The sequence below is a fragment of the Anolis carolinensis genome, chromosome 2, assembly GCF_035594765.1.
Source record: "Anolis carolinensis isolate JA03-04 chromosome 2, rAnoCar3.1.pri, whole genome shotgun sequence".
In the NCBI taxonomy this organism is placed as follows: Eukaryota; Metazoa; Chordata; class Lepidosauria; order Squamata; family Dactyloidae; genus Anolis; species Anolis carolinensis.
In genome coordinates this window covers 241,304,501-241,331,474 of record NC_085842.1, presented here as the reverse complement: position 1 = coordinate 241,331,474, position 26,974 = coordinate 241,304,501, and the positions used below count along the sequence as shown (strand labels likewise).

The window sequence follows — 26,974 nt, the reverse complement described above, 5'->3', positions numbered from 1 at the left end:
AAAACCCCTGGAGGGCCAAAGTCTGCCCATGCCTGACCGGTCTTTAGTGGAGCCATGGCAATGGAAGTGATGTTGGACTGCTTCCACCATCGTACACCTTGTGCAGAGCCAACCTGAGTCATCACCCACTCCAAATACAGAAGAGAGGGCGGCGTGGAAGCCCCAGCCAGTGCCAACGAGGGCGGGCTATCTTCGTGCGTGACTGAGGGAGAGGGGAAGGCAGAGGCGCAGGTCATCTCTCACTCTCTCGTTCTTTGCCTCAGAAGCAGCGGCAGCTCCGCCGAGAGACAAAGGAGGTGGAGGGAGGGAGGGAGGGAGGAAGGAGACCCGCAGAGGAGCCGTTGCCCCCGAGCCTTCTCTGCCGTTGACGCCGCCTCAGGGCAGGGCAGGACAGGACCGGCCATGGGGAAGGAGCCCGACGCCAAGAAGGACGCGGCGGGCTGCGACTGCAGGCGCTTCCTCCAGAGCAACTGGCTCCTCATCAGCACCATCGTGGCCGTGGTCCTGGGTGAGTGAGGGGATGCGGAGGGAGACGCCGCGCCGTAGAATGGGCGCATGCATGCGTTTGGGCGCCGCGTTAACCGCCCTGGCTCAAGGCTATGGGCTTCCTGGGTATTGTGGCTTGGCCAGGTCTGCCCCAAAAGACCCTCGAGGGCGAGAGGAAGGTGGGGAAGGGGCAGCAGGGGGAAGAATGCCTCCACACACCCTTCCCACACAGCATGCCTTGAGTTGCTAAGGTTTGCGCCTTTCCTCAGGTAAGTTACCCTTCTGAAGGTTTGTGTGTGTGGAAGGTAGAGAAGGCAGAAAGAAAGCCCCTCTCTGGATAAATCCTGACCAAAAAAAAAAAATCAATGACAGGGTCGCCTTAGATGATATATAAACACAAAGACCTACTAGACACACACAGAGACATTATAGATACAGTAGAGTCTCACTTATCCAAGCCTCGCTTATCCAAGGTTCTGGATTATCCAAGGCATTTTTGTAGTCAATGTTTTCAATATATCATGATATTTTGGTGCTAAATTCGTAAATAGGGGGCCCTGGTGGCACAGTGCGTTAAAGCGCTGAGCTGCCGAGCTTGCAGACCAAAGGTCCCAGGTTCAAATCCCGGGAGGGGAATGAGCGCCCGGTGTTAGCCCCAGCTCCTGCCAACCTAGCAGTTCAAAAACATGCAAATGTGAGTAGATCAATAGGTACTGCTCAGGTGGGAAGGTAAGGGCGCTCCATGCAGTCATGCCGGCCACATGACCTTGGAGGTGTCTACGGACAACACCGGCTCTTCGGCTTAGAAATAGAGATGAGCATCAACCCCCAGACTTGGTCACGACTGGACTTAATGTCAGGGGAAAACCTTTACCTTACCTAAATTCATAAATACAGTAATTACAACATAACATTACTGCGTATTGAACTACTTTTTCTGTCAAATTTGTTGTATAAACATGAAGTTTTGGTGCTTAATTTGTAAAATCATAACCTAATTTGATGTTTAATAGGCTTTTCCTTAATCCCTCCTTATTATCCAACATATTCACTTATCCAAGGTTCTGCTGACCCGTTTAGCTTGTATAAGTGAGACTCTACTGAAGTTTAAAATTGATTGTAGCCATTGTGCCTCTGATGAGAGAAGTTCCCTCACCTCTGCTTCTTCCGCTGGGCATGAAAGTCCCTTTGAAGGTTTGCATGGAAGGTAAAGAAAGCAGAAAATCCCTCTGGATAAATCCCGACAAGGAAACCACATAACAGGGTCACCTTAGGGGGGCCCTAGATCAATGGTTCCCAACCTGTGAGTCCCCAGATGTTTTGGCCTTCTGCTCCCAGAAATCCGAACTTCTGGTAAACTGGCTGGGATTTCTGGGAGTTGTAGGTCAAAACACCTGGGGACCCACAGGTTGAGAACCACTGCCTTAGATGATATGTAAATACAGAGACCTGGACACACAGAGCGACATTAGAGTTTAAAATTGACTGCAGACGTTATGCCTCTCCTGAGAGACGTTTCCTCACTTCTGTTTCTTTCACTGAGCATGAAAGTCCCTTTAAAGATTTGTGTGGAAAGTAGAGAAGGCAGAAAGCTCTCTGGATAAATCTTGACAAGGAAACCCCATAACAGGGTTACCTTACAGTGGCCCTAGATGATATATAAAAACAGAGACCTAGACACACAGAGAGACATTGGAGTTTAAAATTGATTGTAGCCATTAGTTTCCCCTTCTCCTGTTTCTTTCACTATACATGAAAGTCTCTTTGAAGGTTTGTGCGGAAAGTAGAGAAAAGCAGAAAGCCCCTCCGGATAAATCTTGACAACAAGATAAATCTAGGGTTGCCCTAGATTATATACATATAAACACAGACACACAGAGACATTTTAGTTTAAAATAGATTATAGCCATTGTGCCTGTCCTGGGGGAAGTTTCCCCTCTTGTTTCTTCCACTGGGCATGAGAGTCCCTTTGAAGGTTTGTGTGGAAGGTAAAGTAGGCAGAAAGACCCTCTGGATAAATCTTTACAAGGAAACTCCATGACAGAGTCACCTTAAGGCCCTTCCACACAGCCATATAAACCAGAATATCAAGGGCAAATAATCCACTATATCTGCTTTGAACTGGGTTATCTGAGTCCACACTGCTGTATAATCTAGTTCAGTGTGGATTTTATTTACCTGTGTGGAAGGGGATTTAGGTGATATATAAACACAGAGACCTAGACACTTTTGAAGGTTTGTGTGGAAGGTAAAGAAGATAGAAAGCTTCTAGATAAATCCTGACATGATAGGGTCGCCATAGATTACATTATGTTACACGATTTTTGTTCCTGGGTTATAAGTGTCATTTCCTAATTGGTTCTATCATAAAAACATGGAAAAGGTTTATTAAACTGCAAAAACTTTGTTTCTACAGGTTACCCTGCAGCACATTTTGCTATAGTTTTTCAATTAATATCTCATAGAGTTTCAACCAATTCAACATAGTTTGTAGCATCTATAAAAACAAAGTTTCTGGAGTACAACAACAACTAAGTAGGCACAATTAAACAGGAAATAACACTTTTAAACCAGGAACAGTTTTTTTTCCCAAATTTTGTTACACAGTGTTATATATAAACACACAGAGAAAAACCTGTAGACGAGGTGTGGGCAAACTGTGGCCCTCTAGGTGTTTTATACTTATTTTCTATACTTACATACCTGGGGTCATGTAATTTTTTTCAGGCAGAAAGGAGTCACTAGTGGAAAAAGTTTAAGAAGCCCTGTCTTAAATGATATATAAATACAGAGAGATAGAGTTGTTGTGTGTTTTTCGGGCTGTATGGCCCTGTTCCAGAAGTATTCTCTCCTGGCAGTCCGAAAAACACACAACAACCCTGTGATTCCGGCCATGAAAGCCTTCGACAACACAGGGAGAGATAGATATCTGTATACCCACATTATAGTTTAATATTGACTGAGAGATTGTGGCTCTCCTGAGGTAAGTTTCCCCTCCTCCCTTTCTTCCACTGGGCAGGTGTGTCCCTTTGAAGATTTGTGTGGAGGGTATAAAAGGCAAAAAACAACAACAACCAAAATCTGGATAAATCTTACCAAGGAAACCCTAAGAGAGCTGCCTTAGGAACACTATATGGAAAAGGAAGCTACACAGCATGTATGTGTGCATGTGTATATATGTGTACACACAGAGAAATACATAAATACACAACATACATACATACATACATACATACATACAGAGATACTGATACCTACACACACACATATGCATATACAAGTAAATTTCCTCAGACAGGGTGGGTAAGGGGGGATAATGCTGTTGGAGAGGGTGTCTTTACTTTCAATATGAAACTTATTATAGTTACCGTATCTCCTAGTGTATAAGACAGCTCTTCTATACTCCCTGACTCAGGGTGCATCTACACTGTAGAATTAATGTAGTTTTTCACCACTTTCACTGCCATGGCTCCTGAAAGTTAACGTTTTATAAAGCTTTTATCCTCCTCTGGCAAAGAGAGCCAGTGCCTCACTAAACTACAAATCCCAGGATTCCATAACATTGAGCCATGACAGTTAAAGTGGTTCCAGATGTATTAATGCTATAATGTAGATGTACTCTTAGTTGGCATAAAGGCCCATTGAATTCAAGGAGAGCTTGCTAGATTCTAGAAGACTGCATTGCAAAAGACTCCAGATTTCCTTCTAGTCATCCAGGGGGGTAACGTATGTCATGCTAGAAGCAGATGCAAATAACTTCTAGGAAATGCTTCAGGTTGGCGGCTGGGTGTGATGCGTAGGATGTTTTGTTGCAGATGGAGCCATGGAGGATCGCGAGCTGTGTTGCAATGATGGAAATGCCCGAAAATTAAGAAATCATTTGTGCAAGTGCCTTTACCTTTGTTGTGATGAACTATTGCATACTGAAGAGCTGGTGGGATATTTGGACATCTTAATATTAAGCAAAGGATAGTGTCTGAGTCTAAGCATATTTGAATCAGTTTCTACCGAGTTCAACAGGGCTTCCTTAATAATATGTTAAAGATTACTAAGGGAAGCTCAGATCACTCTGCACAGATCTAGGTGCATCTCCAGTGCAGAATGAATGCAGATTGACACTGCTTCATCTGCCATGACTCACTGCTATGGAATCCTGAGAAGTGTAGTTTGATGAGACACCAAGCACTCTTTGGCAGAGAAAGCTAAAGGCCTTGTAAAACTACAGCTCTAGGGATTCCATAGTATTGGGCCATGGTAGTTAAAGTGGTGTCAAATTCATTCTACAATATAGATGCACCCCTGGTCTCTTTCCAGACCAGTCTGTGTTCATCGCAAACTGTTGACCATTACTGGCCATTTGATGTCCAGCGTCTTGATCCTACATCTTTAATTCTTAACAATGTTAGTGTAGCTTGCTTCTAAATCATTAGTTCTCAACTTGTGAGTCTCCAGGTGTTTTAGCCTACAACTCCCAGAAATCCCAGCCACTGTCCCAGCTGTTAGGATTTCTGGGAGTTGAAGGCCAAAACCTCTGGGGACCCACAGGTTGAGAAACACTGTTCTGAATTTAAGGTGTTTAGGATCATAACTAAGGAAAAGATGATGGTTGAATGTTGTTCCAATGTTGTACTGGAGTTGCGTAGCTTAATGTAGAACATATTTACTTGGTAGTAAGTATCTCTGAGTAAGGCTGACCCTCCCATTTGGCAAGGTGAGGCAATCCACTTTAGGCAGCAGATGCTGTGGGAATGGCAGTAGCAACAGGTCTCCATTTGATCCTCCTGAATTATCCCAACACCATCATACAGTTATTATCCTCTGTTTAAGGACAGAGCTATGTGTGCCACTTGTCCTATAACCTTGTCACCAGACTTCTGCTTTCAGGTGTGTGAAGAAATGATATCCCATGGAGACCATTCCTCTATGTAGAATGAGAAGGGTATTACCTTGAGTGCATCTACACTGCTGAATTAATGCAGTTTGGCATCAGTTTAACTGCCATGGCTCAGTGCTATGGAATCATGGAAGTTGGGAGAAAATAGCACCAGAAACTATTTGGTAGAGAAGGCTTAAGACATTGTAAAGCTAAAACTCTCATGAGTCCACAGCAATGACCCATGGCAATTAAAGTGGTGTCAAACTGCATTAATTCTACAGTATAGATCAGTGGTTCTCAGTCTGTGTCCCCAGATGTTTTGACCTTCAACTCCCAGAAATCTAACAGCTGGAAAACTGATTTGGATTTCGGAGAGTTGCATGCCATAACCTGGGAACCCACAGGTTGAGAACCACTGGTATAGATGCACCCCTTGTCCCTTACTGCTGGTAGTATTTTATTTCAGACTCTCCCCTGTGCCATGCCAGTACAATTTACTTCTTATTAAGTCAGTGGGAGCCTGAACAGTTGTACTCAATAGTTAACTCTGTATTCAGTGGAGATTTTTTTAAATTGATATTGTAGTTAGAAAAGCTGGATTCAACTTATCCGTGGGCCATATCAAAATCTACTCTATCATTTTCCCCTCAAAACCTGCCCTCAACTGTATATGAAGGTTGACTTATACACCCACACCCACATGCACACACTGTCTTTCTCTTTCTGTATTTTTTCAAGTTACTTTTAACATGGGTCATTATTTTATATGTAGTTACTTACTAGAGACTGACATTTTTTGTTGGACATAAACAGTTCCCTAATTCCAGCATAAATTACCTGACTGTCAAAAAAAAGAAAGAAAGAAAGAAAGAAAGAAAGAAAGAAAGAAAGAAAGAAAGAAAGAAAAGGTAGCACCCTTGGTGTTGTTTCCAGCCAGGATTTCTTAAATAATTCATTTCCCTCATCTCTTTTACGTGATTGCTCTCAGTGACTGTTAGATGTGTAAATTATGTTTATGCAACCAATATTATTCTCATGCAATATTAATTGCTTTTTAAATGCCAAGAAGTCACCAAAAAAATTGTAATGTTTGAAGGCAAACTAACTCAAGAGACAAAATTGCCACTTCATCTGATTTTTCTCATTATTATTTTCCACAAAATTAATCCTATCTTTCAATAGTCTAAATTCAATCATTACAATATATAAAAAGAAGAAAAGCAAGTTTTCTTGAAGAATCAATTGGGATTTATGAGCAAGCCATTGCTTTAGGAAATGGGCCTTAATTTATCATCTGTTTCTCTAAATAAGGTTGCCATGCTATCTTGATAATTTTTTTTTAAATAAGGCCCATTAAACTCAGTTCTGAGTAAGGGCACATTTACTTGGGAATAAGGCCCATTCAGAAATTCACTTTGCATTAAACATAAATAGACTTTTCTCTCTACACTTCGTTCAGACTGATCTAAAAATGCAATTTGAGGTCCACCAGATCATTGTACACACATAGTCTGAAGGTAATTTTAAACAGCATTTCGCGCACGAAACACCCACGTGAACAATTTTGGCTTTTGGATTACAGGCAGACCCCAAGTTATGATCAAAATAGGTTCTTTAGGTTTGTTCTTGCATTGGAATTTGTATGTAAGTCAGTAAGGGTACATTTTTAAGTATAACTCCAGGTATAGAGATAAAGAGAGAGATGCAAGCTTTGGATAGCAGAGGGAAGGGTTAGCATCCCTGTGGTGTTTGTTTTGCTATCTGTGTCCCTGTTCAAAAGATTTCACGTCACTTTCTGTCCCTGTTACAATGGGATTTGGAAAAATGGCTTGTTGTGGAAACAAGGATTGGCAAGAAAACTTCAGTGAAGATACTTTTTCCCCATGATAAGGAGAGAATTTCCCTTTCAAGGGGTAGATTTCCTTCCTGTTGTCTCAGCACTGTTCTTAACTATTAGTTGTTTGTAATTCGAATGTTTATAACTCTGGGACTCCCTGTATTTTGAATTTCAGAATTCCAGATAAGGCGTGCTTAACTCTTCCAGCAAAAACAACATGGTTGTCTGATTTGATGTTTCCCAGACTTTGGAAATATAGAAAATGTTTCCTGATTACATTAAATTTGGTTGTATGTTTTAAAATTATTGTGGTTTTGTTGAGCTCATAAACATCTAAATATGATTGATATCATCACATGCATACTCCTAAAGTGAAAAAGATATAGTTTGCACATTGAAAATGGGCAGAACATAGAGGTGGATCATCTAAAGCAGAGTTTCTCAAACTGTGCTCCTCCAGATGTTTTGGACTTCAGCTCCCACAATTCTTAATGGCTGGTAAACTGGCTCTGAAGTCCAAAACACCTGGAGGAGCACAGTTTGAGAAACTCTGGTGTAAGGCTCTGAAATTAGCTTTCTGTGTGCTGATGTTTGTGGTGTGTTTTTTAAATACAGAATAAAACTTAATCATAGCCTGACAGTTGTTCTCAACCTGTGAGTCCTCAGATGTTTTGGCATTCAACTCCCAGAAATCCTAACAGCTGGTAAACTGGGTAGGATTTCTGAGAGTTGTAGGCCAAAACATCTGGGGATGCACAGGTTGAGAACCACTGCGAGTAATTGGATGTAGTATAGTCTGGATGCATGCTGATCTCCATGCTGCAATTGATATCTTGTAATTTTGATCATACCATAAATGTTAAAACATCAATATAGTGTTTAAAATTAATGTTATAATTATATTTAATGTTTTATTTAATGTTAAAACTTGAAACAGTTGGCACTCTATATCCACAGATTCTGTAGCCATGTATTCAACAATCCCTAGCTTGAAAATATCCACATGCATGCACAAATATACAGCATATATATTTCCAAAAAGCACACCTTGATATTAACATTTTATATAAGCTGAACCATTTTTTTTACCATGGCATAATATGTCATGGGACTTGAGCATCCACAGATTTTGAAGTCCTGGAATCTAATTCCAGTAGATAGCAAGAGCCTACTATATATTACAAAATACATATATTGTATATGCTCTTTAGAAGACACAGAGGTAAATATGAGAAGAAAGCTATACTGCAAAAATTCAGGGAATTATGGAATCTGTGTGATAAGCGAATTGGAAATACATTTATATATATACAGTGTGTATATATATATTCAACATTTGACATCTGCAGATATCTTCGTTATGAAAGATGTTACAAAAAAGAGATCTTGATATCATGCACATTTTTGGCCTTTGCAATACATTCCAGTATTTTTCTACACCATATTTTTGTTTTTCCAGTTTCCCTAGTTAATGAACAATTGGGCTGGGGAAAGAGAATGATAAGCTTTAATTCATTTTTGAAAATGTGAGTCATTCATATAACTATGCACATGTAGTGATGAAAACAAGAAGCGAAGTCCAAACACACAAAAAGTATGCAGAAATACTTTGGGGGTTTTAAAACTCACATTTGCAATTACAGTAGAGTCTCGCTTATCTAACCTTCGCTCATCTGTATTATCCAACACAGTCTGCCTTTTAGTAGTCAATGTTTTTGTAGTCAATGTTTTCAATACATTGGGATATTTTGGTGCTAAATTAGTAAATACAGTAATTACTACATAACATTACCGTGTATTGAACTGCTGTTTCTGACAATTTGTTGTAAAACATGATTTTTGGTGCTTAATTTGACATTTAATAGGCTTTTCCTTATCCAACATTTTCGCTTATCCAACGTTCTGCTGGCCCATTTATGTTGGATTAGTGAGACTCTATTATATTTCCCTCTTCAGTCCCTTATTTTCAAAAATGAGACCATAATCAGAAGGTAAATTCACACATGCAAAAGCCTGCCTTTTGTGAACAGACCTGAAGAAAGATCATATTTTGTTTTGTAGTTGTTTTCTACAAAATACATACATATGCCCTTTGTCTGTTTATTTCCCTTTTAAATATTCAAAACAGAACTTCGGAAAAGAACCCTTTCTCCATTGAACAGGATTTGTTTGGACCTTTACCAATAAAAGCAACAAAATAAATAATTGTGATACTAGTTATACTAAATTTGCCAAGCAGTTCATTTTCAAAATAGTAGGAATTTCACACAAATATCAAACTAAGTTCCATTCTTTTCTTTAAAAAGATCCCTACATTATAAAACGTGAGTCGAAGCATTCTGGGAAAGTTGGCAGCATATATGTATACTCGTAATAATATCTTTGAATGTGTCCTGTTTGCTAGATACACTTCCTTAATTTTTGCTTCTTTCAGGAAACATAATAGAATTGCAATATGTGAACATAAACTAATCCAATTTTAGCAAAGAACTTTAGTAATTTTTTGCTTAATGGATTAAGGATGAATAGTCTGGTACCTACTGTACTAAAATAGCTTTACAAATAGCATTATATTAAGATCAATATATATATAGTGTTATACTTGAGTACTTTGGAACATTGTTAACAAGAATCGTTCTTCTTCTAGGTGTATTTTTAGTATTTGCAATGATCAGGGCTGTCATACTTCAAAGCAACCAGTTAGATTGTCTTTTATGTCATTATAAAGGTCACATCCTCATATTGTATACAGTTTAAGTTTCTGTAACAGATAACAACTTTTGGATTGCAGTGCTCCCGTAGTGAATATGTATCTTTACCTTTTTCTAAGGATAAAGAAAATATAATCTTTTTAGTTCAATAAAATGTGAGGAAAATGCTATTTGGAGTTGTCGAACAACAAATTATGCATAGGATGACAGTGTAGCCCAAGCATGTCTGTTCAGAAATAAGATTCACTAAATTCAATGAGCTCTACTTATAGGTGTATATAAGACTATACCTTGAAAACATCAAATATTAGTTGGATTGAGACCAACTAACAGTCCCCAAGTTACAAACAAAATAGGTTATGTGGGTTTGTTCTTAAGGTGAATTTGTATGCAAGTCGGAACTGGCACATTTTTAAAATGTATATAGGTTTTGGATAACATAGGGAAGGATTTATACTCCTGTAATGTTTGTTTTGCTGTTTGTGCCCCTATTCAGAAGATTTCACCTCACTTTCTGTCCCTGTAATAACTGGATTTTGAAAGATTTACCTTGTTGTGGAAACGAGGATTGGTGAGCAAGTTTCAGTGGAGATAACTGGTTAATCTTCCAATAATGAATTTCCCTTCCAAGGAGTGGATTTCTCTCACTTCCTGTTGTCTCACCCCCATTCTTAACTATGAGTTGTTTGTAAGTTGAATGTTTGTAATTTAGGGACTTGCTGTATTTTAATTTATTTTAGCAGTGTTTCAGTAATTTGTGGGTATTGGTTTTTTTAATGCATTGAAAAAAACTGCTTCTGGAAAGATTTAAAGTGTTTTTCAACACTGACATAATTAATAATTGGTTTAGCATCATAGCCATGATTCAGCTTCTCCTGTGTCCTAGCTGAATATTTCACTATTAGTGGAAGAGTTTCGCTTTGTCCACGTTGCACTAACTCTGATGTGCTGGTCAGTGGAGTGGAGGAAACGAAGCAGTGATCTGCTCTGGCAACTACACTCCATTAATTTTTATGTTGAGTCCATTGGTCAAGGGAAAATGTCACTACCTCGGGTGAAACCCAAAGCAGGATTCTGTACACTTTGTCCCTATATTTATTCTGTGTGAGCCCTCTCTTTGCAAGCTAGACAGTAGTATAAATGTCAAGACATAATTCAAGTCGAAACAAACTTAACATCACACCTTTTCAGTAATAGCACAAGGGGGTGGGTGTTTTTACACCTCCTCCATGCACACTTTGCTACCATTGTGTTTGCCATGCAATAAAATATACAACATCATTAATACAGTCTGATTTCCCATGTTCCTTGTAGTCTCTCAGATAACTTGAATCTTTAAAAATGTGTGTCAGAGCAAGAAACTTTGGACTGCAGCTGCCCATAGACTTGCAGGAGTTTTAAACATCCTAAGGTCTTTCCACCCTGCACAGTATGTGATCTCATTCAGTATTTATATACTCAGAGTGCCACTAGGAAGCAGAAGCAGGGAAGAAGAATTTCCAAGTATCATTTGTCTCATGTGATGATTTTGATTAAGGAGGGAAAGGAAAAAAGGAAGGCAGAATATATTTTACCCCTGGGAAAAGACAAGGATGTATTTTAAAAATAAAAGGGCTGCAATTCCAAGTGGTTATATAGATGTATGTAGCTGTGTGTGCATATACAGTAGAGTCTCACTTATCCAAAATAAACGGGCCGGCAGAAAGTTGGATAAGCGAATATGTTGGATAATAAGGAAAGATTAAGGAGAAGCCTATTAAACATCAAATTAGGTTATGATTTTACAAATTAAGCACCAAAACATCCAACACTCGCTTATCCAACATTCTGGATTATCCAACGCATTTTTGTAGTCAATGTTTTCACTACATTGTGATATTTTGGTGCTAAATTCGTAAATACAGTAATTACAACATAACATTACTGCATATTGAACTACTTTTTCTGTCAAATTTGCTGTATAACATAATGTTTTGGTGCTTAATTTGTAAAATCATAACCTAATTTGATGTTTAATAGGCTTTTCCTTAATCCCTCCTTATTATCCAACATATTCACTTATCCAACATTCTGCCGGCCCGTTTATGTTGGATAAGTGAGACTCTACTGTACTTGTAAACCCATTTTTATTGTTCAGAACAGATCTGAAAGAAATTAGGAAATTCAGCCATCATTTTAAAATTCCCATTTTATTTCTTCAAAAAATAAAACTTTAAACAATGATTTAAGTATCTCTGTTCTCTGAAGGCAAACATAAGAAGGAAGTTAGCTTCCTAATTGTATGCCAGAATCTTCTTCTCTAGTTCCGTGTGCATATTTTGAACAATAGAAAAAAAATGTTCTGGAATGTTTGCTGAATTAAAAATGAAAAAAAATCAAATTAATCCACAGAAAACTTCCGGCAGGATGTAGATGATTCAGTTCTGCAAGCAGTTTGAACTGTAATGAAGAAGCAGTGATAATTTATATCTATTATCCATAGAGGCCAATTATTAACCAGAACAGGAAGCTTTTCCGCCACCATTCCTTCTCTATAAATACATTTTACAGATCTGATGCTTTCTACATGAACCATCCTTACAGATAAAAACATAGGCACAGGGTAGACATTCAGCCCCAGAAACACAGCGACAAGATTTCTTTGTTTCGGAAACTAGAGAGGACTAGAATATCATTCATGCAGTTGTTATCTTTCTTTTTTAACATTCACAGATACAGGGATTTAATCAAGTCTAAAGAAAAATTATTTTATATCCTGTTCAGTAGCTAATATAATCTGAAATTTCTCCTAGACTAAAATGGCCCAAGGCAGACCAAAAGAATGGTGGAAATGGCCTCTTTGTCCCCTGTTTCGTAGCAATATATATCAGTATATATTTTTGTGGAGGGGATGTACCCCTAAGGCCACCTGGGAGACCAATGTTACTCCCTGTACTCTCCAGTTCTAGATGTTATTGTCAGTGCTATAGCTGTACTAGAAGGATACACACATAGCTCTTCCACTGCATTTGCACTGACCATTTAGCACAGTTTCAAATGGCATTAAAAGAAGTGGTTTCGCTGTGCAAATGGTTACACAGGAAACCATGGAACCAGTTTGAGGCCTGGGTGGTGATGACACAAACCACAGAGCACTGATGCACATTAATAATAATAAGAATAATACTTTATTTTTCTATCCCGCCACGATCTCCCTGAAGGGACTCGGGGCGGCTAACATGGGGCCAAGCCCAAAGCAATACACATATAACAGTTAAAGCCAACAGATAAGTAAAACGATATCAACATAACATTCAGATATAATAAGCAAAATTAAAAACACAAAATAGAAAACAACCATAATGACAAATAGGAAGGGTAATAAAAACGAACATCACCATCGATATGTAAAATTGGGACAATCAGGTCAAAAGTGCATGATTCCAAAACTGTTAATGAAGTGCTAGGACAAGTGTCAATATTTCCTGAGATATCTTGGGTTTGGGTGGAGAGGAGGGAAAATAAAGTGTGAGAAAACAGTATGTCTCTGAGCGGGGTCAAACATGTTGATCATTCGAAAGCACATTTGAAAAGCCATGTTTTAAGCTGTTTAATAAAGACAGACAGGGTTTAGGCCAGTCTAATCTCCCCAGGAAGAGAGTTCCAGAGCCGAGGGGCCACCACTGAGAAGGCCCTCTCCCTCGTTCCAACAAGCCGAGCCTGTGATAGTGGAGGGAACAAGAGGAGAGCCTCCCCAGAAGATCAAAGAGGTCGTGCAGGGCTCATAGGGGGAAAGGCGGTCGCGAAGGTAGACAGGTCCCGAACCGTGCAGGGCTTTGTAGGTGATTACCTGCACCTTGAATTGGGACCGGAAGGTGAACGGCAGCCAATGGAGCTCCTCAAATAGAGGGGTTGACCGCCCCCTGTAAGTTGCTCCGGTTAGCAATCTGGCTGCCAATCATTGGACTAGTTGTAATTTCCAGGCCGTCTTCAAGGGCAGCCCCACGTAGAGTGCATTGCAATATTCCATTCTGGAGGTAACTAAGGCATGGACCACCATGGCCAAGTCAGAGGTACGGTCGCAGTTGGCGCATAAGTTTTAATTGTGCAAAGGCCCTCCCAGCCACCGCCGACACCTGAGCATCAAGTGTCAGCGCTGAGTCCAGGAGGACCCCCAAAACTGTGAGCCTGCGTCTTCAGGGGGAGTGCGACCCCGTTGAGCACAGGTTGCCACCCTATTTATTACACACAGTTTTGGGGGAGTTTGTTATATAACCACTACAGTTTGAAGCTGGCTTCAAACTGCACGAAATGATCAGTGTAGATGGGACTTTAGGTAGTTGTATTCCCATGGGATTCTCCACTATAGGATAAACTAGCGAAACATTCCCTTCTCCAACTACAGGATAGTGGTGCATCTTTTCTAGGTCACAGGTTCAGTTTAAATGTGTCAAGGCCTAATAAGCATACTGCAAGAATTCTGTAACACACCCTTGAAGATTGTCTGATCTGTATCTGACATGTAAGAGTTCCTTGGCAGATGATGAATAGGTTTCCAGCAGGTAGAGAGTTTTAAAATGTTTCAGTTTGCCATAAGTAAAATACCGGAATATAATTGAGATGCTGTGAGTGGTAAATGCACATAAAAGTCTGTTCAGGAATCAGGAGAAAAATCCTCTGTGTGGGTGGGTTTTTTTTTCTTACATAGGGAATATTCTTATCTTCTTTTGATGTGACTATTTTTCATGGACTGACTGAGTGCTTATAAAGCATTGGGGGTGAGGATTATAAAGCCAATTAAAAGTGTGACTCATCTTTGGAAATTAGTTTGTAGAAAACTTGTTAGCTTATAACTAGATATATTTATAATAAATATTTTGAACCACTGCCTAGAATTGATTTTCAAAGGTATTTGTTTCAGTTTGATATATTTATACATACATATTTATTAATTTGAAAATTACAACAAATACAAGCCAGACATCCTGAATTAAGTATGATGGTCTGGAAATGTAATGAGAGGCTTCTGTTTCTTCCTGCTGTGATACTGAGCAAAAGAAATGGACTGGTATGCCATAACAGAAGTAATTTGTGCTTCTCTTTCATCGATGAGTATAGCATACTTCATTAAAAATATATATTTGGCATGCAAAAAGGGCAGAGGGGAGCACAAGAATAATGGGCCTAAGACTGCATATTTTTAATCCAAGGGAGTTGACAGATGGTTTCGCTTGAAAGCGTCACACTTCAGGCTGAAGCCCAATGTGCATTCTAAAGCAGGATATGCATCTATAGAACAGAAGCAAAAATGTAATTGAAGCTCAACTCATTTCCCTTCTTTTATGTGTATGTAAAATTCTTCCATGTTTTATTTTGAAATCAGGATTCATTTCCACAAGAGATAAAAAATTGATTGCTCTTCTCTGTCTTACAATCTGGAATCTTATGTCAATGTATAAACAATTAGTGGCAACAATTAGATGGCAAGTTCATATGAGAGGAGGCAATTTTTTAGTTATCCTAGTTCCAGCTTCTTCGGGGCTTTGCAGGTCAAACGTAGCACTTTGAATTAAGCTTGGAAGCAACTTGGAAGCCAGTGGAGTTGCATAAAACCAGTGTTATATGGCTTTAAGCTCCACATTTGTCTAGCTGCTGAATTTTGCACTGGCTGCAGCTTTAGAACACTTTTTAAGGACAGTCTCATATAAAGCTCATTAAAGTGGTCTAATTGAGAGGTAACTAAGGCAAGAATCACCATAGCCATATCTGCCATCTCTTGGATACACCAGCCAAAGTTGTGCAAAGTCAGTCCTGACCACTACCATAACTTGGGACCCATCTATATGTGATAGTTATGCGGTGCTGATCCGGAATGGGGTACTCCGGATCATTCACGGAAAGTCCTTGCAGCCAGCCTCTAAGATACCCCAGCGGTGGGAAAGTGTCCACACTGCTAGCCTCCAAATCCCCCCACCAGCAAGAAGGAATCCACAACATCCAGCAGAACCTGGTTTGGTGCCACTGGATGGCCACCCTTACCATCACCACCCTGTTTCCATGATAGTGATGACCATGAGACGTAAAATTACTGGTGGCTGTCACTCATCGCATATGCTGATTCTGGCTGAAGCAGCAGTGTAACTCGGGGGGTCCGGGTGGGAAAAGGATCTCACCCTCCTTTCTCTCCCTCCATTCTCCAAGTTGCATTGGCACTTTGGCCAGGGTCAATACTTGCAATGAGGGACAACCACCAGCAATTTTGTGCCACGTGGTCACCATTATGACAGGGACAGGACACTGATGGTAAGTGCCACTCCTTGTCACCAGGCTGCCCTAGTCCAGAAAAGCAGGATGGCTGTGTAAACAGTGGTGACTGGTTCCAAATCAGAACTGACCCAACTATAGACATCTCCAAGTAGCAGGTAAACTCTGAAACTTCAGTGAAGCTTTTGAACATGGATAACATGTGACAAGACCTCCTTGACATCAGCCGACAAGACAGATAGAGCTGGCTGTCATTAGCATATTGATGACTCCCAACCCAAAACTTTGCATGACTTCAAAAAGTATAGGGGACAGTAATGTCTGTGAAAATATGTAGACCTCCAAATGTTGTTAGACTGCCAATTATCATCATTCCTAGCCACTGTTTAAGCACAATATCATTTCATTCAAAATCTAAATTAATTGTCTAGCACTTAGAGCTTACCGTTATCTGAATATTTTCCTTCAAGAAGTACAGACAGAATTTGATTAAAAAGTACACCATGAAACAAAACCATTTCAAACCAAAACACACTGCATTAAAATGGAAAAGCATTTAATTGAGTCCATTTTCCTCCACAGGTTTCAAATAATTAAAACAATCAAAGAGGATATATTGCTTGGAACAAAGTGATGATAACATGAAAAGGTTTAAAATTAAGATCATAGGACCTTTTTGTCCCTGAGGGTTTTTCTAAGTGTCCTTTATATAACCTTTCCTAACAACTATTACAGAGTTTTAATTTCATGTGAGTAGAATCAGAAGGAACAAACTCTACAGGATTACTATTTTAAGGCCAAATTGAACAGAATGATAAAAACAATAACTTAGCAATGCTGAATTAGAAAAGTGTGTGTGTGTGTGTGTGTATGCATGTATGTGTGTCTTCAAGTTGCCTGTCAACCCTTCTCTACTCTCATATTAAATACAGTTTTCTTTTTTAATTTCCTCCTTCCTTTTAGGCATTGGACTGGGAGTTACTGTCCGGGAATATGGAAAACTCTCCAATCTGGACAAATTTTACTTTGCGTTTCCAGGAGAAGTTCTGATGAGAATGCTCAAACTCATTATATTACCTTTAATTATATCAAGCATGATAACAGGTAAGACAAACATTAAAATGGCATGTTTATCTTCATTTTGTATTTTATGTATTCTTATTTCTGTAGATAAACCAAAGTAGCTAAAAGTGATACAGGCATTTAAACCTTTCTCTCAGGCTGCATAATTTCGTACAAGTAGCTTTTGGATGATACAACATGTGGGAGAAGACTTTCATTTCATAGAGTATTTTAAATGTAAGGTGAAATGTCCCCTACAGTAATCAGTTTCCCAAGGGATAAAAATGAAATCTTACATTAAGAATGCAAGGCCATTTTGAGTTGGGATGAGACAATGGAAACTGCTGGCACCTTGCAGGTGGCTTAAAATCTCTCATCAGCACGAAAGGAAATACTCTGAGCCCTTCCAGACAGGCTCTATATCCCAGGATCTGATCACAGGTTTTCTGTTTATCCCAAATTATCTGGCAGTGCAGACTTATATAATCCAGTTTAAAGCAGAAAACCTGGGATCAGATCCTGGGGTATAGGGCCTGTCTGGAAGGGCCCTCTGTTATCACCAATCATTGAGTGATAAGAGATAACCTAGGGATTTCCCTGCTGTAAGAGACGGAGCTTTGGGAAGGCTGGAGTCTGGTCCAATCCATGCATTAGACCAGTGGTTCCCAACCTTTGGGCCTCCAGGTGTTTCAGACTTTAGCTCCCACAGTTCCTAACAGCTGGTAAACTGGCTGGGATTTATAGGAATTGAAGCCCAAAACACCTGGAGGTCCAGAGGTTGGGAACCACTGCATTAGACTGAGAGCCAATCTCTGAAATGTTATACATAAAAATCAACAGGAGTTGATTCTAGTTGCACTTCGATTTTTTTAAAATCTGTGTTGTTATGTACCAGATATAGAGAAATTATAGTACATAATTTCTGTTCTGTTCTTTCTTATTGGATACAAAATACGATGTTGGTTCAATAATGAAATCACAGTAACGTGTGCATGACAAGTGTTGTTTTCTCATTTATCTGATCATCCGATAAAAAGGACACGATTTTGAAAACAAGTGATAGATACTAGCATGGAATTGTTTCCCTTCTTCCCGAGTCTTTCTAGAGATTCCACAAAATATGAACAATGTACCAGCAATGAACAAATTTCTGGAGGAAAATAGCTTGTCTTTAATCCAGAAAGTACACTGCAAGATGCTTTCTCTTTCCATTACTGGTCTCATTTTATTGTTTAGCAACTTCAAAACTAAGCGGTCCTCATTATAAATCTGATTTTAGATATATTATATGGTTTCCCCCAATTTATGTCTACAAAAATTTTGAGATACAATTTGGTAGTACAGTAGAGTCTCACTTATCCAAGCTAAACGGGCCGGCAGAAGCTTGGATAAGCGAATATCTTGGATAATAAAGAGGGATTAAGGAAACGCCTATTAAACATCAAATGAGGTTATGATTTTACAAATTAAGCACCAAAACATCATGTTACACAACAAATTTGACAGAAAAAGTAGTTCAATATGCAGTAATGTTATGTTGTAATTACTGTATTTACGAATTTAGCGCCAAAATATCATGATATATTGAAAACATTGACTACAAAAATGGCTTGGATAATCCAGAAGCTTGGATAAGCGAGGCTTGGATAAGTGAGACTCTACTGTACTAGGGACTCTCAGGGCCCTTACACACAGCCATATGAACCAGAATATCAAGGCGGAAAATCCCACAATATCTGCTTTGAACTGGGTTATCTGAGTCTACAATGCCATATACAGTAGAGTCTCGCTTATCCAACTTTTGCTTATCCAACGTTCTGGACTATCCAACGCAGTCTGCCTCCCACCTGGATCTACAACTGTTTTTCTAGGCAGCAAGGACTAAACTTTTTATAGATTTAACTTCCGACAATGTTGTTACTGTAAATTCATTTTATGCAATTCTATCTTTATTTATAGTCAATTTGTTAGTAGCCAATGTTTTTGTAGTCAATTTTTCAATACAATGCAATATTTTGGTGCTAAATTCATAAATACAGTAATTACTACATAATGTTACTGTGTATTGAACTGCTTTTTCTGTCAATTTGTTGTAAAACATGATGTGTTGGTGCTTACTATGTTAAATCATAATGTAATTCGATGTTTAATGGGCTTTTCCTTAATCCCTCCTTATTATCCAACATTTTCGCTTATCCAAAATACTGCCGGCCCATTTATGTTGGATAAGCGAAACTCTACTGTATTCCAGTTCAGAGTAGAAAATGTGGATTTTTTCTTCTGTGGAAGGGGCCTCATACTCACATACCCATATATTTTAGATGTCATATTTCAAGCTGCCTCTATCCCTGATGTTCAGTAGTTGTGTCAATGTTTTTAAATTAAAGTTTTCTTCCCATGGCAGTCTTAGTCCACCCATCCATTACAGAAAGCACAGTATGTCAGATAACCAATTGCATTTTTGCCTCCGTTTTATAGACCCAATACATCATCCCTTAATACTCACCGAGAATTGTAACTGCTCATACGTATTTCAACTTTTTCCGTGTAAAGCTTATACAAATGAGGCTTTACAACAGATTGTTGCTTAACTGCAATGGGAGGTGTTTTTGTTCTCTGACTTTGTAGGAAATAGAGGAAAGATTATTAGGAACCCTTTCACACCTATGATAGTTTTATGAAAAGCATTGTTTATTTACATAAAATAAACAGGAGGCAGGAAAATAGTTACCAGTACAGACATCTTCCTATGTTTGCAACTAGAAGGGGTAAAGTCTAAAACGTTAAGATCAGATCAAAAATTTCTATAGCCTTTAACACCATCGAACAGAGAGAGAGAGAGAGAGAGAGAGAGAGAGAGAATGAGAATGATAATGCAGATTGAACTGGATATTTAAATCTATACTACTTTATAATCTAGCTCAATCTGCATTATAATGGCAGTGTAGATGGGGCCTAGTTAATCTTTTCACATCCCTTTCATGTTTGGAATTTAGCCAAATTTTGAAGGCAGAAGGTGAAAATATTATAGGGGGATGCATGCTTTTTACCTCAAAGAATGCCTGATATAGGCCCCTTCTACACTGCTATATAATCTGATAATCAAATTGGATAATCCAGATTATCTGCTTTGACCTGGATTATATGAATCTACACTGCCATATAATCCAGTTCAAAGCAGATACTCTGGATTTTATATAGCAGTGTAGAAGGGGTCATAGCAGGAATGATGGTAACATATAGTTCCTTGCTTTGGTTCTCAAAACAAATAATAGTTGGGCGTCTGTATACACAATACAATTACATCTGAGGAGTTTGGGACCCTCATTACTTCATGATTTTTTACAAATTTCAGAGGCCTCCCTGTTCTGTGCAAGTGGTGCTCTATTTCCTACATAAGCATCAGCACTCTGTGCATATTGCTGCCTACTGAATGACAGTAAGGCAGCAATGAAGACCTATTTTATTGCCTTCATCACAGCTTCAACTGCTATTCACCTGAGGTTTCCCGTATAGTACAGGTCCTACTTTCTTTTCAATATTGTTTAGTCTACCTTTTGAGACTCTGTGATGCGTTTGCAAACACTGAATGGATAAAATGGCTCACCTTCATGATGCGAATGTCACTGTTGTTCAGTATGTTCTGAGGTGTTCAGTGGATTGTATTCTTCTGGTTTGCGAAATTCTAATTTTGAAGCCCAGAGTTATGGGCAGGACATTGGCACTGTGCAGCCCATTAGCACACCCTTGACAGGCGTAGCTTCAATGAGCTAGTCATGCAGGTTTGACCAGATCGGAGGAACAGTGAGTGCTCCATTTCATAATCGTGTGGTTATTCTCTGATTTGAAGTAGGCAGTTGTGTGACTGCTCCTGTAGAAATGCTATTTCCCAAGTTGTATGCCAACTATTGTACAATTACAAATTGTACAATATTTTGGGGCAAGGTGATATCTTGGTTTCAAGTGCTCTTGGATAACATTCAAATACCTTGAAAATATTCCCTTCTAGGTTGTAGCTTGGTTTCAGCTTTTCACAGCTGAAATAAAACTGGAATAATTGAACAGAAGACATTCACACGTACATACCAAATAGGTTTAACAGCTACAGAACTGGGATTTTTTAAAGAAAAGTAAAAAAAATGTTAATAGTGAAGAAGGAAAGTTGACCCTTTTGCTCCACTGAGAATAAGCAGAATGTATTTAGTTAACATGCAGCTAACATATTTTGGAGTTGCAGAGTGAGGCTCATATATTGTAGATAAAACAAAGAGGGACTGCTAGATATTACATTGGGTAAGAATGATATTAGGGCCGAAGTCATTGTCTCCTCAGATGCGTGCTTGAGATAGCTGCTCAGTCTGTTTTGGTTAGGAGAGACATCTTGATTCCTATCTCTGGAGATTCAGCACAGTCTTCCCCACACCCAGAGATACAGGTTACACCTTTGCGTGAAAGGTCACCTTAAGTAATTATTGTTAATACAGCCTCCAAAGAGGAAATATTTAAATTCTTCTTCTGCAGGCTAGTCACCTATGCTAGTTCAATCAGTTCGTGAGACCCAGTCTCCTGTGGTCTTCCTCCTGAGAAGGATCTTCCTCCACCTCTATATGTTGGTCTGTTCAGTGCTGCTGGTCCTCCTCATCGCCATCTTCTAATACCTTTGCTGAGACCAGCTCTGTAGTGTCCAATACCTGCAGATCAGAAGCATTTTTAATCTGACCACCATTGAGATTGATGTGATTTTTTGTTCTATGATGATACTTTTAGCAAGCCATCCTGCTTGGAGGATCTACTGGTCGGGCTGTTTTTGAAGGGATTCAAGAACCTTTATTCTCCAGGGTTGGGTCCAACTCCACAATGGAGGTTAGACATAGTTCTTTCACAGGTCTCCAAGAAATCCTTTGAGCCAATGGTATCTTGTGACATCTGTTTGCTTGCCTGGAGTAGTGTCTTCTTGATGACAATAGCATTTGAAAGAAGAACGGGAAAGCTGTGTGCTCTATGAGGATTCTACAAAACTCACGTTTCACAAGGACAAAGTGGTGGTGAGACTGGACATTGCTTTTTTGCCCACGGTCATATGGGCTTTTAATTTAAAGCAGGGTATGGTCTTATCTGCATTCATGTAAAATCCTACCTCAGACTTTGACTGTTTTGATGTTTAATGAGAACTAGCCTGCTATGTTGGCAGAATAGCTACCATTTGAAGCCTTAAAGATTCTTTCCCTACTACTCTGTTCACCAGAAGGGTCTACCGGTTTAATCTCGGTGTCCCTGAGATGGCTTTCTTCCACCTTCATCAAATCTATAAGCTTGCAAAACGGCCCAATTTACTTGTCCAAACGTATCTCCTCCTATGAGCCAGGAAGATCCCTAAGGTCATCTGGTGAGGCCCTGCTCTTGGTCCCGCCTGCCTCACAAGCGCGGCTGGTGGGGACGAGGGACAGGGCCTTCTCGGTGGTGGCTCCCCAGCTGTGGAACACCCTCCCCAGAGAAATACGGCAAGCCCCAACCCTTTTGAGTTTTAGAAAAGCCTTGAAAACATGGCTATATGCCCAGGCTTTCGAAGATTAAATGATAAAGACGACCCGGACTGATTTACGGCTACAGCACGAGGATTTTGGAGGAATGGATTTTAATCATATGTTTTATATCTTTATATTGTTTTAATTGTTTTATTGGATTTTCATTGCTGTTTTAATTATGTGTAGGCATCGAATTGTTGCCAATTTTGTACGCCGCCCTGAGTCCCTTCGGGTGAGAAGGGCGGGATATAAATGTTGGAAAGAAAAGAAAGAAAAGAAGAAAGATTCTCCAGTGATTGTGCACAGCCACTTCACTACAGCAGCCATGTCGTCATCTGCCTTTCTGAAAGGCATATCTGCTGAATTTCAAAGCCCAGCAGTTTTGAGAGCCAAACCATCGGCATCACTTTAACATCTGCTTTTGTCTGGCCCACTGCGTCTTCTAGAATCTAGATCAGGCATGGGCAAACTTCAGCCCTCCAGGTGTTTTGGACTTCAACTCCCACAATTCGTAACATCCTACCAGTTGTTAGGAATTGTGGGCGTTGAAGTCCAAAACACCTGGAGGGCTGAAGTTTGCCCATGTCTGATCTAGATCAAACATTTTCCACCAGAGCGATGGGTGTGAAACCTTACATAGGATCTCTGTTTGAGGCATATGACTGTTGCCCCTTTCTCTGACCTATCCAAGTAGCAATCTTGACATTGTTTGTGCAACGACAAAGAAACAGCATGGTTTCTGATTATACTTGTTCTGTGTGTCAGTGGGCAATGACAACATCATCTTATGGGACTCTCAGGGGATCCTGGAGGACAGTCTGTCATTGTACACCAACTATCAGAACACAATTGGTGACAATCCTCGCTGTTCTCCATCCTCCTTCAGCCACTATAGGGCAGTGTTAGCAGTGAGGGAGGCAGACAGGAAGTACCTGGCTGTGTTCTGACAGCTGGATATATTCCTGTCTGTGCCTGTCTCCCTTGTTCACTATATGTCTGTGTGAATAAATAATAAATAAGAAACATTATTCTTATACCCTGCCCCATCTCCCCGAAGGGACTCGGGGCGGTTTATACAGGGACAAGCCCGAACAACAACAAAACATAGCATTACATGTATAAAATTTAACCGCAATTTAAAACATTCCAACAATAAACAAAAACGACATAACTAAACAATTACTTTTAAAGCCTGAGCATCAATTTTGCACAGAGAAAAAGAGAGTGAAGAGTGTCTCTCCTCCTTGCAAGAATGTCCATTAAACTTGCGCAGGGAAAAACTGAATAAAATCTTTTGTCTCCCCTTATGGAACAACTAATTTAAATTACAACAGGTTTTGCATTTTAATTGCGGAGAAAGAATAAGATGGAAGTAACTGATTCCTTTTCAGGATGATTTTCTCTTACAAGCTGGAGTCACAAATAACCCCTATTTAATTAACTGGTACAGTACTAACTTTTCAGTAGATGTATAGAACTGCACTACTAATTGACTCTTTAAAAGGAAAAATAATTTTATATCGAACGTGAGAAGATGTCTAGACAAGTTTAGAGATAATTTGACTTCAGAAGACAGGTCTTCTAGCATTTTGTAATTCTATAATTGCTGTTAGCATATCTTGTCATTACCACTAATCATAGTAATTAGCATTTTGAAAGTGTTTTTGAGCATGCAAAACACTTTTCCTAAATTACCTCAATCAACTTCTGTGTATGTATGTCCTATCTGTTCACCTGTCAAACCTCATGAATAGGGGTTTTTTAGGCAAGGAATGCTCAGAGGTGCTTTTGCAGTTTCTTCCTCTAAAAATGGCCTATAGCACTGTTTCTTAAACAGTGGGGTATCCTTAGCTCAATGTTGGCATCCCAAAAATTTGGCATCAGTGAAAGTTTTTTGAACATCATCTAGTGGCTGTTTTAGGCATTTACATGACTCTGTTGTGCAGTGTTTACAGTGGACTCTACAGAAGATGCTTCAGGTGTACTTCGTAAAAAGAAAAATCAGCTTGTTTAGCATTAGTAAATGTTTGATTTGTATACTTGCTTTATATACCTGGGGTGACATATAATTTTCTCAGGCCAAAAGGGGGCCGGGCTGCGGCGCAGGCTGGTTAGTAGCCAGCTGCAATAAATCACTATGACCAAGAAGTCATGAGTTCAAGGCCAGCCCGGGTCAGAGTGAACACCCGACAATTAAAATAAAAAATAGCCCCTGCTTGTTGTTGACCTAAGCAACCCGAAAGATAGCTGCATCTATCAAGTAGGAAATTTAGGTACCGCTATGTGGGGAGGCTAATTTAACTAAATTTACGACACCATAAAACTGCCACCAGCGTGCAGAAAGGAATGAGGAAGTCGGCTTCACAGTGGATGATGAGGCAGCTTCTCCCCCTGTGGCCGAAATCTAGCATACCCTCAGGAAGCTGGAAGTTGGAGAAAGTTAAATTGCCTCTGTGTCTGTCTCTGTCTCTATGTTCATATGGCATTAAATGTATACCTTGTATGTGTACAATGTGATCCGCCCTGAATCCCCTTCGGGGTGAGAAGGGCGGAATACAAATACTGTAAATAATAAATAAATAAACAAGCAAACAGTATAAGCAGAGCCAGTCCACCGGTGAGGCCAATTAGGCAGTCGCCTGTGGTGCATTGTACCTGGGGACACATTGAGACACCCCCATGGCAGCAGTGGCAGCCCCCTGGAGAGCCAGCCCAGCGCCAGCCTCTTCCTCTTTCTCCTCTTCTCCTGTTGGAGAAACTTCTTTCTCCTGGTCTATCCCCGCTCTTCAAGACGCTGCAAAAGGAGGAAGAAAAAGACATGGGAGTTGCAGTTTACAAGGTCCTTAGCCTTCCCTGCAAAAGTGAGCCAGTACTGTGCCAAACTACAACTCCCAGTTTTCTATCAGATTGTTTTGGATTTCAATTCCTACAATTCCCCACAGCCTACTGGCTGGGTTGCTGTGAGTTTTCCAAGCTGTATGGCCATGTTCCAGAAGCATTCTCTCCTGACGTTTCAGCCACATCTGTGGCAGGCATCCTCAGAGGTTGTGAGGTCTATTGGAAACTAGGCAAATGGGGTTTATATATCTGTGGACTAATGTCCAGGGTGGGACAAAAAACTCTTGTCTGTTGGAGCCAAGTGTGAATGCTGCAATTGGCCACTTTGATTAGGATTGAATAGCCTTGCAGTTTCAAAGCCTGGCTGCTTCCTGCCTGGGGGAACCCTTTGTTGGGAGGTGTTTGCTGGCCCTGATTGTTTCCTGTCTGGAATTCCCATTTTCTGCATGTAGTTCTTTATTTACTGTCCTGATTTTGGAGTTTTTTTAATACTGGTGGCCAGATTGTGTTCATTTTCATGGTTTCCTCCTTTCTGTTGAGATTGTCCACTTGCTTCTTGTGGATTTCAATGGTTTCTCTGTGTAATCTGACATGGTGGTTGTGAGAGTTGTCCAGCATTTCTGTGTTGTCCAATAATATGCTGTTTCCAGGTTGGTTCATCAAGTGCTCTGCTACGGCTGACTTCTCTGGCTGGATTAGCCTTGAATGGACTTGCAGCTTCAAAGCCTGGCTGCTTCCTTTGTTCTGAGGTGTTAGCTGTCCCTGATTGTTTCCTATCTGGAATTCCCCTGTCTTCTGAGTGTTGTTGTTTATTTACTGTTTATTTTAGAGTCTTTTTAATACTGGTGGCCAGATTGTGTTCATTTTCATGGTTTCCTCCTTTCTGTCGAGATAGTCCACCTGCTTCTTGTGGATTTCAATGGCTTCTCTGTGTCATCTGACATGGTGGTTGTGAGAGTGGTCCAGCATTTCCGTGTCCAGGTTGGTTCATCAAGTGTTCTGCTATGGCTGACTTCTCTGGTTGAATTAGCCTTGACTTAGCATTGAATTGCACTGCAGCTTCAACGCCTGGCTGCTTCCTGCCTGGGGGAATCCTTTGTTGGGAGATGTTAGCTAGCCCTGATTTATATATGTCTGGAATTCCCCTATCTTCTGAGTATTGTTCTTATTTACTGTCCTGATTTTAGAGTCTTTTTAATACTGGTGGCCAGATTGTGTCCATTTTCATGGTTTCCTCTTTTCTGTTTAAATTGTCCATGTGCTTCTTGTGGATTTCATTGGCTTCTCTGTGTAGTCTGACATGGTGTCTGTTAGGGTGGTCCAGCATTTCTGTGTTCTCAAATACTGGCTGTTAGGAATTGTGGGAGTTGAAGTTCAAAACACTTGGAGGGCCAAA

At 39.9% G+C, this 26,974-nt stretch overlaps 1 protein-coding gene across 2 annotated transcripts in view; it reads left to right on the top strand.

The window, feature by feature from the left end:
- Window positions 1-217: 217 nt before the first annotated feature.
- Window positions 218-26,974, top strand: part of slc1a1 (solute carrier family 1 member 1) — a 50,416-nt gene continuing 23,659 nt past the window's right edge. The window contains exons 1-2 of one of the 2 annotated variants that reach the window (XM_008103333.3): window positions 218-508; window positions 17,117-17,257. In XM_008103333.3, coding sequence (XP_008101540.1) covers window positions 403-508; window positions 17,117-17,257 — 247 coding nt within the window. In that variant the 5' untranslated portion in view covers window positions 218-402. The remainder of the gene's footprint in view (window positions 509-17,116; window positions 17,258-26,974) is intronic. The other variant, XM_008103332.3, reaches the window with a different exon arrangement.